The following is a 13177-nucleotide window of genomic DNA, read 5'->3' on the forward strand; positions in this document are numbered from 1 at the left end:
TTAAGTCTTTCATTTTTGTAACAAACTTGAAGTAAGAAGAATTGTCTCGTTTAAAGTCTGGGTTGGAAATGAAAGAAATACTTTTGATTTTTCTGTGTACTTTCAAATCAAGCATCTTTGGCTTCAGTTGAGACATGATTCAGGTATTCTTTGCAGAATGAAAGCCTTAGTTTGGATGGGTTCAGTACCTTTTTTGTGCTTTTACACCTACAAATTTATATTCAAACCTCAAAGAATTACAGCAAAAGAACTCATTTTGAAGGTATTTACAGACGTGCTTTTTGCAAGTTGAGCTGGAGTGATTGAAGAATTGGCTATTTCTTGGCTATGGTTAGAGCATCTCAGCTGCAGGACTAGTAATTTTACATAAATGCAAAAAACCGTTGAGCTTAAATGGCTTTCAGTGCTTAGAAAGGGGACAGTAATAAGGGCCATTACTTTATCTCTTCTTTAGGAAAAGCAACTTTTGGGTGGTGACGAAATAAATAATTTCATGGGAGTGGCATTTTGCACTCATTAAACGCTGGACCTTTAAAACACTGCTGTGGAAGGAGTAATGAGTTGTTGTTCTAATAATTGTTAGAGTTCAAATATTTTGTGATCTGATGGACAATTTATTTTCTCTCCAGGAGTGTATTGTAACCATCCTGTCCTTCTACAGCTGCTTTCCCTTGAGTGGGTCTGGTAAGTTTCTACATTCTATTAAAAGTACTCTTGCCAATGCAAGAAGGGTTAACTTATTTTCAGCCATTCTTCTCCCTTCAAATGTGAATTTGGACTAAGAATAAGGTTCTGCCTTAGTTTATCTTTTTATAACAGCTTGTCAGCTCTGCTTGGAATCAAAATGCCCAGGACCAATATATTATGGATATGAGCCAGCATGGCCAAAAAAAACCAGTAACATCCTGGCTTGTGACAGAAATAGTGTGGCCAGCAGGACTAGGGAAGTGATTGCCCTGCTGTACTTGGCACTGGTGAGACTGCACCTCGAATACTGTGTCCAGTTTTGGGCCCCTCACTACAGAAAAAGACATTTGAGGTGCTAGAGTGTGTCCAGAGAAGGGCAACGAAGCTGGTGAGGGGTCTGGAGAAACAAAAAGAGGAGCAGCTGATGGAACTGGGGAAAAGGAGACCCTGGAGAAGGTCTTCAGCCTGGAGAAAAGGAGGCTGAGGGGAGACCTTATTGCTCTCTACAACTACCTGAAAGGAGCGTGTAGTGAGGCAGGTGTCAGTCTCTTTTCCCAAGTAACAGGCAACAGGACATGAGGAAACAGCCTCAAGTTGCACCGGGGGAGGTTTAGATTGGGTATGAGGAAAAATTTCCTTACTTAAAGGGTTGTCAAGCATTGGGACAGGCTGCCCAAGAAAGTGGTTGAGTCACCATCCCTGGAGGTGTTTAAAAGATGAGTAGATGTGGTGCTGAGGGACATGATTTAGTGGTGGACTTGGCAGCTCTAGGTTAACGGTTGGACTCATTGATCTTAAAGGTCTTTTCCAACCTAAATGATTCAGTGAATAAGAAAAATACAGAACATCCCCATTGCTTTATATCTGTACCGCTTAACAAACTTGATTATTAAGTTTTGTCCAAAGCTGGTAATGGCTGTGCTATTGCTGTGGACACTGGATAGTTTGATTTTTATTTTTTTTCAGGATGCAAAATATGGGCCTCTGTTTTTGAGAAACTTGCATTTCTGCTAAACCTTGGCATATCAAATTTATGACTGAATTCTACTTCTTGAAGTCTTGCGTGTTGCATATTTAATTTTTACATAGTTTTTTAGCAAAAAAAATAGCAACTTGCATCCCTACTGAAATGGGGCTAGGTGTAGGCAATTTCCTGTTTTTTATGTTGCTGCTACTGCCTGAAACTTTGACTTCACGTTCTGCGTGATCATGTCTGAGTATGTTCTGCTGCATTTCATGTAGCTGTAGCAATGCAGAGATTAGTGCATCCTGATGTCTGCAATAAGGCAGCAGTTCTAATGAAAGCTGAAATGTTTGCTCTTTATTTGGATGAAGCTATTAAAAATAAAATATATTCAATGTTTTTTTCCATCCAGAATGAAGACAGATGTAAAGATGGCATGTCCAAGGAATTTTAAAAGGTGTAGACCTCCTGACTGAGCAGTGCTGTGAATTTTATTCTCTTTAATTAGTAAAGTAAGTGTGAAACAAACCTAAGTTGTTGGGGGTTAAGTGTGCCATTTTTGTATATATGACAATACTGGACAATAGCAAATTGTGTTGGCTTCATTGTCATTCTGTCAGTATGCCTACTTCTCTTGATGGGAGAAGATGGGGAATTATGTATAGGAATATGTAATGCAAAACTGCTCTTTTGAGAATTTTTGTATATTCTTTATTCTTTAATTGAGTAAAATTATTTAATCTAGTAGAAAATCCTAAATTACAGGACCCCATCATACTAGTATATCACTCTGATTTTTTTTGAATTCTTAAACGAGAAATCCCGTTTGCTTTGTAAGTTTTAGAACAGTGGTGGAGAATTGCTAGTAATGTATCACACGTCTTTAACCTCTACCTGCTTGTTGCTTCTACTTGAACAGTACCCAAATGTTTGGTAAAAATATACTTTCTCCTAATCTCTGATGCTCTGAACCTCTGAAGGTTCATTCTTCATTTAAATTTTTGTGTTCCAAGTAACTTCGCTTAAAATAAGATGATGCTTATGGTTAGATGCCAGGAGTTCTTGGATCCTTTTTCTATGCTCTGGATGCTAGGCCTAATCTTACACATTTAAAACTGTGAAAACAGTAGTAAACATCAAGTGTTTAATGATGAGATAAATTGTTTTTAGCAATTCTCTAAGGATGTCTTTTTTCTCTTTTTTTTTTTTTTTCCCCTCTACCAGCTGCTGTTCTCTCACAGGTGAAAGTCATGATCACGCTAACAGAACTCAAATTATTAGCAGATGCCCAGTCATCGTACCACATCCTAAAACCATGGTGGGATGTCTTCTGGTATTACCTCACCATGATAATGCTGCTAGTTGCTGTGCTCGCTGGGGCTCTCCAGATTACTCAAACCAGAGTATTGTGTTGTCTTCCTTGCAAGCTGGAATTTGACAATCATTGTGCCGTGCCTTGGGATTTAGTTAAAGCCAACCTTAACATGTCGGCCAACTCTACAGCACAGATAATCATCCCGCTTAAAATCCAGAATTATCTCCATCGGCAGCAGTATTCCTATATCGATGCAGTATGTTATGAGAGACAGCTTCACTGGTTTGCCAAATTTTTTCCATACCTAGTGCTTCTGCATACCTTTATTTTTGCAGCTTGCAGTAATTTCTGGCTTTACTATCCTAGTACGAGTTCCAGGCTTGAGCACTTCGTAGCCATTCTTCAGAAGTGTTTTGATTCTCCATGGACAACGCGTGCCCTCTCAGAAACAGTTGCCGAGCAGTCTGTGAGGAAGTTGCCAATAGCCAAATCAAAAGCAGCCATTCCATCACCTGGGAGTTCAGTAGATATTGGGGCCAGCAGACAGTCCCTGCCATATTCGCAACCTGGCTTGGAAACAACGGGAAGAGAAAATTCAAGTGTTCTTGACAAAAAAGAAGGGGAACAAGCTAAAGCTATATTTGAAAAAGTGAAGAAATTCAGAGTACACGTGGAAGAGAAGGATGTCATATATACAGTGTACATGAAACAGATTATAGTGAAAGTCATTGTATTTGTAATAATATTAATTTATGTCCCCTACTATTTATCATTTATTAGACTTGAAATCGATTGCGCAGTTAATGTTCAAGCCTTCACAGGCTACAAAAGGTACCAGTGTGTTTATTCGCTAGCAGAAATTTTTAAAGTTTTGGCTTCATTTTATGTTGTTTTAGTGATCTTCTATGGCTTAACTTGTACTTACAGTTTGTGGTGGATGTTAAGAAGTTCACTTAAGCAATATTCTTTTGAGAAGTTGAGAGAGAAAAGTAATTACAGTGATATACCTGATGTAAAGAACGACTTTGCATTTATTCTCCACTTGGCAGATCAGTATGATCCTCTTTATTCCCAGCGATTCTCAATATTCCTGTCTGATTTGAGTGAAAACAAACTGAAACAGATAAATCTTAACAATGAATGGTCAGTGGAAAAACTGAAAAATAAACTAGTAAGAAATTCCCAAGACAAGATTGAACTTCACCTTTTCATGTTAAGTGGTCTTCCAGACAGTATCTTTGAACTGACAGAAATAGAAGTCCTGAGCCTGGAACTTATTCCTGAAGCCAAACTTCCTTCAGCTGTGACCCAGCTAGTCAATCTCAAAGAACTCAATGTTTATCATTCGTCACTAACGATGGATTATCCAGCAGTCAGCTTTTTAGAAGAAAATCTGAAAACATTGCGCCTGAAATCTAGCGAGATGGGAAGAATTCCGTTTTGGGTCTTTCATCTAAAAAACCTACAAGAATTGTGCTTAACAGGATATTTCATGCTAGATCATCACAACTCCATATACAATGAAAGCTTTCAGGGGCTAAAAAACCTGAGATCAATTTGCTTAAAAAACAACCTTTCCCGTATACCTCAAGTGGTTACAGATCTGCCTTCTTTACAACACTTAACTATCAACAATGAGGGAAATAAACTCATAGTGCTAAATAACCTGAAGAAGCTGATAAACCTGAGAACCTTGGAATTAATCTGCTGTGATTTAGAGCGCATTCCCCATTCCATTTTTACCCTAAACAATTTGCATGAAATCGACTTGAAAGAAAATAATCTCAGAACAGTGGAAGAAATAATTAGTTTTCAACATCTTAAGAACCTTTCTTGCTTAAAATTGTGGCACAACATTATTTCATACGTCCCAGTGCAGATTGGTGCATTATCAAACCTGGAACAATTGTATCTAAATTATAATAATATTAAAAATGTTCCATTGCAGCTATTTCTTTGTAAAAAATTACATTATTTGGATCTTAGCTACAATAAGCTAACCTCCATCCCTGAAGAAATCGGTTATCTGACCAACCTGCAGTACTTGGCTTTGACAAAAAACCATGTAAGTAGAACTTTGAATTACTACTTAAAAAAAAAATAAAATCAAATATTGACTTAACCTACCATTTCTTCTGCAACAGCCTCTGGTTCAAAATGCTTTTGTGGTGTTCATGGTTAAAGTAAACTTAGTAAAGCTGAAAAAAGGGGTGGTGCTTGTTTAATTGCTAAAACCTTGGTGTCATCAAAGCTTGTGTAATACCAAGTAAGTACTATCCTGGTTTGTAGGAGCTTAAGGGCTCTGATCCAGAGATAGTGTAGGTTAGGATGGCTGTAGAAATGTATCTTCCCTTTCCCTGCAGCTGTCTATCCTATGTAGTGAACAGTGTTAATTTTTTACCTTAAAATGTCAAACTGAAAGCTGTAGTGAATTAAGAGCCAGTTGATGAGCAGCTCAGCTGTCTGATTGGGAAGAGGGAAATAATTATAGCTGGTAACCTCGTTAGCAGTGCTAAACTGTCTGGCTTGTTACTGTGGGCTCCAGGCTTGTGACTTCTTTGGAGGTTTGTAATTGTTTTCCCCAGTGAGGCTGGTTTTAGATGTTATATGTCATTACATGGACCAGGGCTAAGTTGCTACTGTACTGCACAGATAACTGCTTGTACAGGTTTTGCAACACAGGAGCTGCTAATTTCTCTCCACAGAATCTGTGTTTGTTCTTCATTAAGTGAAGAAGACAATAGCCTATTTATCTCTCCTGCCACCTGCACATGCACACGTTTGTATGCGCTTGTGCGCATGTGTACACGTATATGCACCCCCTTTCATGCTTATGTCTTGACTTGTGACAGTAGCTAAGCATCTTCACAACAAAACAAGTAAATAAAACCATTGTAGTTTGTTCCCTAGCACTTTTTTGCATAACGATAGAAGTGTTACAATTTTCCCTTTCTTTATCCTTCTGTAAATTAAGAGCTGGTTGGTTTTTTTTCTCCTAAAATAAAACTGGGAGATGTCAAAACATGCAGCTGCATATAGGATAACAAGTTTTAGTGTACATAATTTTTGTTCTTTTCTTTCCTTTTTCTAGATTGAAGTGCTGCCTGATGGATTATTTCAGTGCAAAAAGCTGCAATTTCTTCTGCTGGGAAATAACAGTCTGATGAATTTGTCCCCTTGTGTGGGTCAGCTACTGAATCTTGTTCAATTAGAGCTCATTGGAAACTATCTTGAATCACTTCCTGCTGAACTGGAAGAATGTCAGTTCTTAAAGCGGAATAATCTCATTGTAGAAGAAAGGTTGTTAAAAACACTTCCACTTCGCGTAAGAGAGCGTCTGCAGGCGTGCTCAGATAAGTGCTAAGTTTAAAATGAAACTCTGCATCATTGCATTTTATAAGCCTTTTGCTTAATGTCTCTCTAAAGATCTGTGTAAGTATAGAGATGTGAGGGAGAGATAACAGTTTACAAATCAGTCTTAAATGCATTGAACTGGATTGTATTGGAAAAGAAAAATTTACTTAGATTTGAATAAAAAAAAATCAGCCTTTAATAGGTAATCATATGTCTGAAAAATCTGAAATATGAGTTGTTGGTTGGATTCTACTGGTTAATTCAGTTAAATGTTTATGATAGTATTGAACTGGAAGAGTTGATTGCCTTGCTATAGTGAGAGTGTATATACTTTTTTCCTATGGGAATTTTTTCTGTTGATAGTGATAATTTTAAACAGTTTCATCTCCTGCCATATGAGATCTAAGAACTGTCTGGAATTAGTTTCTAAATATGAACTCTTCACTAACTTAGAATATGTTAAATTAAGAGTTTAAACTATTTGAGCAGTTCTATTGCATGGGGTATACTGAAAGTAATTTTTCAACATACCTTAATTTTTAAAGCTTTTGAGAAGTACTGAGCATTAATTCTCTAATTGTGGAAGATAACATTTGAATCTTGCTATTAAAACCAATTGGACAATAATACCTGAAACCAGTTTCAGTATTTTGTCTTGAAAATAGTAAATGCAAAATTATTTGCTGTCCAGAAGTTGGGAGGAATCAGAAGGATCTGGAGTAACTGTTGTGTGCATGTACTAAACAATAAGTCTTACAGTACTGATCTTCATAGGTAACGATGGCCAATGGAACATGATATAGTTGCAAAGTTGTCTTCTGTATGTTGTGAGCATCCCAGGTGTTAGTGTGGTGTATGTTGCTGTTTAACGTTTTTTATAACTTCTCATTACAGACTGCCTCAGTGCTTCTTCTCCACACCCAGTTACCCTATTTTGGTGGCTGGGGAGAGGATGAAGGAGGTTTGTATTGGATAGGGACAGAAAGACAGTTAAAACAGACCAAATAATCACACAGCATATAAGCACTTAGGAGGGAAAAAACCAGGAAGCATTATAAGCTTTGAAGCTTTGCCTCTTCTAGGGATGTAATAATTTCGTAAGTTGTAGTGGTGGAATGAGTTCTTATGCCATCCTTAACACTTGAAAAACTGGATGGAAATAAAATGGTTCCTGACTTCATTCTTCTGCTGTGCGCTGTTTTATTGTATTTGAAGTGTTAACTCTCATGATGATTATCGTGTTCACTAAAAACATAAGTTGTACCCCTGGGGGGGAAAAAGCATGCTTTCCAGAAACATATTTGAAACACTTCGGTATTATATTAAAAGTTTTCAACAACAATCTCAATTATGGTTAAATAGATAAGGTAAATTGTGCTCTTAATGATGTTTTGTTCATCAAGTATGCTAACTACATTCCAGTGTGTAATAGCAAATCATCACGGACAGACCAGTTTTAGTACTGGACTACTTTTAGTCATCTCTTGCTCCTGTTCCAGTCATGCTTTTGTGGAGAATAAGGTTTGTTTTGAATGAAAATCCCAAACCCAAGTCTAATCAAGATGAAAATAGGAGATGTCTCTGCAGTAGCAGTGTAAAAGGTGCATCTTTATTCACTGTACTGATGGCATCCTGAAGACCTCTGTAGTTAGAGCACTTTTCTCAGGGAACCAAAATACGGTATAACTATTACTTTTTATGTAGTTCTAGAAAATTTTAGCGTAAACTGATTACTTGTGTTTATGTGCAGACCAGTGCTGCTGGAACAGTCTTTCGTAGTGTCCGTAGATAGCTCTTCCAAACTCTACTTTCAACTAATTTTGAGTTGTATAATAGTTCTGTAGGAAATAACATGTTTCATAAACAAAGATAGTTGTGGCAGATTTGATTAAAGCAGAGTACATTGATTTGCACCCCTGTGGCAAGAGTTTTGTTAATAATTGCAATAGGTCTGTGTCAGGACTGTGTTACTTAATATTGAAGAACACTTCATGCCAGAATTTGACATGCAAGACTTGCAGTCTAGTAATTTTTAAAAGGTTAAGCAAGCATTTTCTTTAAAGTTTTTTTCTAAATTGGAAAGCTGTATTGAAAAAGTTAAATAAGCAAGTAACTGGCTTGGCCAATACCTTCAACTTTTTAGCAGTGCGTCTGTCCTTTTCCATAATCAACAAAACTGATGGAGGTGAACAATGATCTTAAATGCACATTTTTATACTAGTTCTGTCAGAGTGAAATAATAGAAATAACTTGGAGAAAGGTACTTCATTTCTAAAATGTGTAACCTCAAATGAGTTGAGGAAACACTAAGAAATGCATTAGAATATAAATACTGTTATGTAGGTTAAATGGGTTACTTTTTTAGGTTTTAATATTTTTTTCACTCTGCACTCCCTCAAGAAGGTTGGATTTTTTCACTGTACATTTGAGTGTTCATAAAACACCCAGACAAAAGCCAGAAAGTTGAAAGGCTAGAATCTCTAGCCTTGTTTTCAAACCACAGTGTGCCTTTACTGTCTGTTTTGTACCGTGAAACCCAATCCTAGCGCTTAGAATTGAGGGTGGAGACAAATATAACTCTGAATTTCTTGAATTCATTTCAGCCATGACCTTAATATTCAATACATCTTCAAAATGAGGGGATTTTCAGGGAATCAATATGTGAATCCACTGTCATAAACTTTGTACGATAAGTGTTGTTGGCATCTATTCTTTGTATTAATCGCTTCCAATCAAAAAAAAGGCTTTTCAACTTGTTTCAGTGTTGTATTGTGTTTAAGAACTTTGTATTGTGACCATCCGTATCATGAACATTTTTTTTTAAATTAAATTTTTTTTGGCATTACAATTCTATGAATTCTTCTTTATTTTCCGTATCAGATGTTGCCTTTAATGCAAAGCTCAGAAGTCTGCTTCCAGCTGTTTGTGCCAATGTGCTAGCAGGTGTATCTTCCACAGGAAAGTGTGAAGATAATGAACAGCAGTAGGAAATGAACACTATGCTCCATATCAAAGCAGTTCTTGTGTTCTGGGCTAGGAGAGAAGCTCCGGTGTTGATTAGAACTAAGCTTCCAAATTAATCATTGTTACAGAACCTCTTCCAAGTCTCCTACTTGGAATTTTTGTGAGCCAGTTAAATATCAAATGCAGCCTGGAATTGTACTGGAAGAAGTGAGAAGGCGATGATTCTCTTCCCAGCTTGGCACATACAGCTGTCGTGCAGCTAAACTGCCAAAAATAATACTGCTTCTAGTAAATCATGAATGTGTTTCAAGGATTGCACATTGTGTTAGCTCAAAGATCTCATTTCTTTTGAAATGCAAGAGGATACCTGATGGCTTTTTGTGTCAACCTGGGTTTGGCTCCATGTTTTGAAGATAAGGAAAAAACCCCAAACACGCAAGTAATGTTATATATTCTAGTGCTAGCTTCTTATTTTCGAACTAAGGACCTTCCTAGCAAGTTTTACAGAACTGTGGCCTTCTCTTCTTGGAGATGAAATGAAATAACTAATAAAAAAATGACTTGCCGTTTACTGATTTTGAGGAGTGAAATAAGGCAGATGATTCTTCTTAAAGCTGTTCCTCTGTGCTCCTGCAGAGCCACGTGCTTTGTTTTCATGGGAAATTATTGTAGTTCTAGTGATATTATTTTTTTTTTTTAACCAGTAGATTTACATCATGCTAACAAACTTTATTGGTCTGTACACTTTCCATCTTCAAGAATGTGACTGGAACTTCATTCTGTAATCACTTGTAATAAATTTCCCTCTTTCCTTTCCACCTCAAACAATGCTGGGATTATAGGGAACAATATAGGAGCAATTGAAGAATACTACTAGAAAATACATGGCTGCAAACCCTGAAAGGAGGAGGCAGTGCATGTCATCCTATGAATTATTTGTGTATATATATATGTATTTATATGAAGGATTTTACAGAACTTTAGGTATTTCTGGATATCAGGAATTGATCAAGCTCTTACTCTTTATTTGGCCTTGCTGGGGGGTGAGTCCCAGTGAAGAATGCAGAGGCTGTGCAGGTTACTTGCTGTCATGATGGAGTTGACAGCTAATGTCAGCTGTGGCAACAGGGGAGGAATTGTGGTTAATTGATAGGAAGAAGCAAGTAGTGGTACTACAGTCCTATATGCTTGTAGGATACAGCAATGTCTCAGGAATTCCTGTGTCTGGGGAAGTCACCATCCTGGTGTTACATGAAGAGTTTATCCCAGTCCTCCATTGCCAAGACACAGAGGTGGCAAAGAGAGCACTAACAACCCACTCCAGGGCTGGACTGGCATCTGAAAGGGTTTAGGCATTAACCCAGTCTAGTGTGTTTAGTAAGTGAACCGTTACCTCTTTGTCTTGTTGTTTCTTTATGTTCCTTCATTTATGTGAATATCTGTTTTCTCTTTCTCCAGCTTCTCATAACTTACAGTCCATTTCTATTATTTTGTTCAAGTGTGCTCTCTGCTTGGCAGGAGCTGCCTAAAAGACTTTAGGGTGGTATGGATATGCAAGCTATATGCATTTAATGTTTGGAGAAATGGAGAAGGGAGGATAAAAATTGGTCTACCTGCAGAGAGAGGGGAAAGGAATAATTGCTCGAAGTAACAAGGGAGACGTCTGAGAGATCATTATTACTCCTTAGCCCAGCAAGGCTATTGGGAAGTATTACTTGTTAGTAGGCAGTTATGACAGTGTGGTGCTTAACACAGTAAGGTATTGGTCTGTAGTGCTTGTGGGCATGCTGTTAAACAGGTGAATTTATTACTTGCTATTGCTTTTTTCCCCTCATAAAATTTCTATTTGTAAATCTACTGCTATTATTTATAAAACCTCTTTATAAAACTCTGAGTGAAATTTCTTTTCCCTCTCTCATCCTTGCATATCTATGTATTGCAGACCCAATGCTCTTTGCAAAGCAACTAACATGCTTAGTATTTGAAAAGTGCAAGGGTGAAAACTGTAATGGAGATATGTAGAAATGCCAGTCACTGCAATCTCACTGGCAATGCGACTTGAAAATCTCTTAAGTCAGGGTTAAGGTTTAGTATATGGATAGCAAGGGAAAAGGGAGGAACAAAGCTCACTGCTCTTCATTGAAAACATCGCTAACCTGCAAGTAAACCGACTGATTTCAGTGCACCTGCAGTGAATTGACTGATCATTTTAAATCTGCCTTGCTCAGTAGCAAAACTACATAAAATTGTGCATGAGACAGTTTGGTGTGTGGTTTGGTTTTTTTTTGTTCGAATGAGTTGCTCAGTTATAGCTATAGATGTTTAACCTCTCTGCATCAACATAGGGGAGGTCCCAATCCTCTGGCCCTTGTGCTTTGGCCCTGTGATCTGACTACACTATCGTTTTGGCTTCTGCTGGACCTTATGCTGACCTGATTCAATGCAAAAGCCTTGCAAAACACTACTTGTTGTACTAGTTTTCTGCTGGTTTAGCAAGCTGAATCGGTTTGGAACAGTCTGACAAGTACCAAAGTCAGTAGAACGGGACAAAGATCAGTACCTCCCCTTATGATGATTGCTTAGGGTGCAGCTTTGCCTTTGCTTGCAAAGTAATTATCTTTGGCTGCCTCTTTTTATAGTACATTATTAAAACCAAATGGTCATGACTTCTTTATATGAGCTATAATATATATATATAGCTACATATATGCACATATATAGATATTGAATCCAGATCTGGTATTAAACAGATCTCGGACACAGTAATATATTAAATATATTTATCTAGAGGTATTAGTGAAGGGGAAAATGTAAGGATAGATTAAAGAAAAAAACCTCTTCAAGAGATAACAGATATGCTTAGTTACCTTAGCTGAAATGGTTGCCTGAAAATTTAGGAGTAGGAGGGGAACTAATCAGACTTTCAAGATGTGTAACCGATCATAACTGGTGACGGTGTGGGCTCGTTAATCCCTGTCAGCTTTCCTCAGTTTGCCTATGTTTTATCTAGATTAGTGCTCCCATTATGGAGCAGTAATAGCGGCTTCTGTCCTCCTTTGAGAGTTATCTGCTACTTAGGGATGATTCAGGTTCTCCAGCAGCAGCTGCTGAACTGTTGTATTTCAGGCTGGTTTATTAAGGAAAGTTGGCATTGCTTTTTGAAGTAGACAAAAGTTAAGCAGCTATGGCAAAGCAACATGGCCCTTTCTTGTGGAGATGGAAAACTGAAGAGGGGAGAGAAGACAGGGCAGGGGCTAGTCCAGCTGCTCTAGACCAAGCCATTTTTACTCCTGCATCAGTTCCTTAGTCTGGCTGATGAGAGATACTGCTAGTTTTTCTTTAAAGCAGTCTGTCTCATTATAGAAAATTCATGGAGTAACTTGAGGGCTGTGCAGGGACTGATTCTGTAAGGTGCTGAGTTTGAGTAATGGCTTAGTGAACGTGCTTGACTCCCACCCAAAGCCAGTGGGAGTTCAGGGTATTCATACCATTCCAAATAACCCTTTTTATTCTTAAAGATGTCTTGATAAAAGGAGCTTGTAACACAATGATTTGTTTTCTTTCTGTTCTGAGGGTATAAATTATAACATATGCATGAAAAGGAAATGAGTAACAGTTTTCTGTTTTAAAAAATGGCTAGAAACAAGCAACAATGTCAAAGGCAAGGACATATGAATCTTATTTGATTTAAATCTGTTTTTATGCCAAGTATGTGTGGTTTTGCTAGCTTGAGAAATAAATCCACTGAATGGCCTTAACTGATAACATATTCTTTCCTGCATTGGTCCAGAGAAAACTCTGATAAACTTTAGGTAACAAGTTTTAAATTTACCGAGTCTTGCTTTTAGCTATAGCTGCCTGTTTTTCTGGATTTAATAATGCTAGCAGCTTAT

General features: G+C 37.6%; 1 protein-coding gene across 1 annotated transcript; it reads left to right on the plus strand.

Annotated features, from left to right (window-relative positions):
- Window positions 1-532: 532 nt before the first annotated feature.
- LRRC8B (leucine-rich repeat containing 8 family member B) lies at window positions 533-7500 on the plus strand. The gene is made up of 4 exons (XM_014939205.1): window positions 533-684; window positions 2064-2163; window positions 2876-5031; window positions 6058-7500. Exons 3-4 carry the CDS (start codon window positions 2902-2904, stop codon window positions 6328-6330), a joined length of 2403 nt encoding a protein of 800 aa, XP_014794691.1. The 5' UTR covers window positions 533-684; window positions 2064-2163; window positions 2876-2901; the 3' UTR covers window positions 6331-7500.
- Window positions 7501-13177: the final 5677 nt, after the last annotated feature.

Source organism: Calidris pugnax, unplaced genomic scaffold (genome assembly GCF_001431845.1).
Source record: "Calidris pugnax isolate Ruff unplaced genomic scaffold, ASM143184v1 scaffold18, whole genome shotgun sequence".
In the NCBI taxonomy this organism is placed as follows: domain Eukaryota; kingdom Metazoa; phylum Chordata; class Aves; order Charadriiformes; family Scolopacidae; genus Calidris; species Calidris pugnax.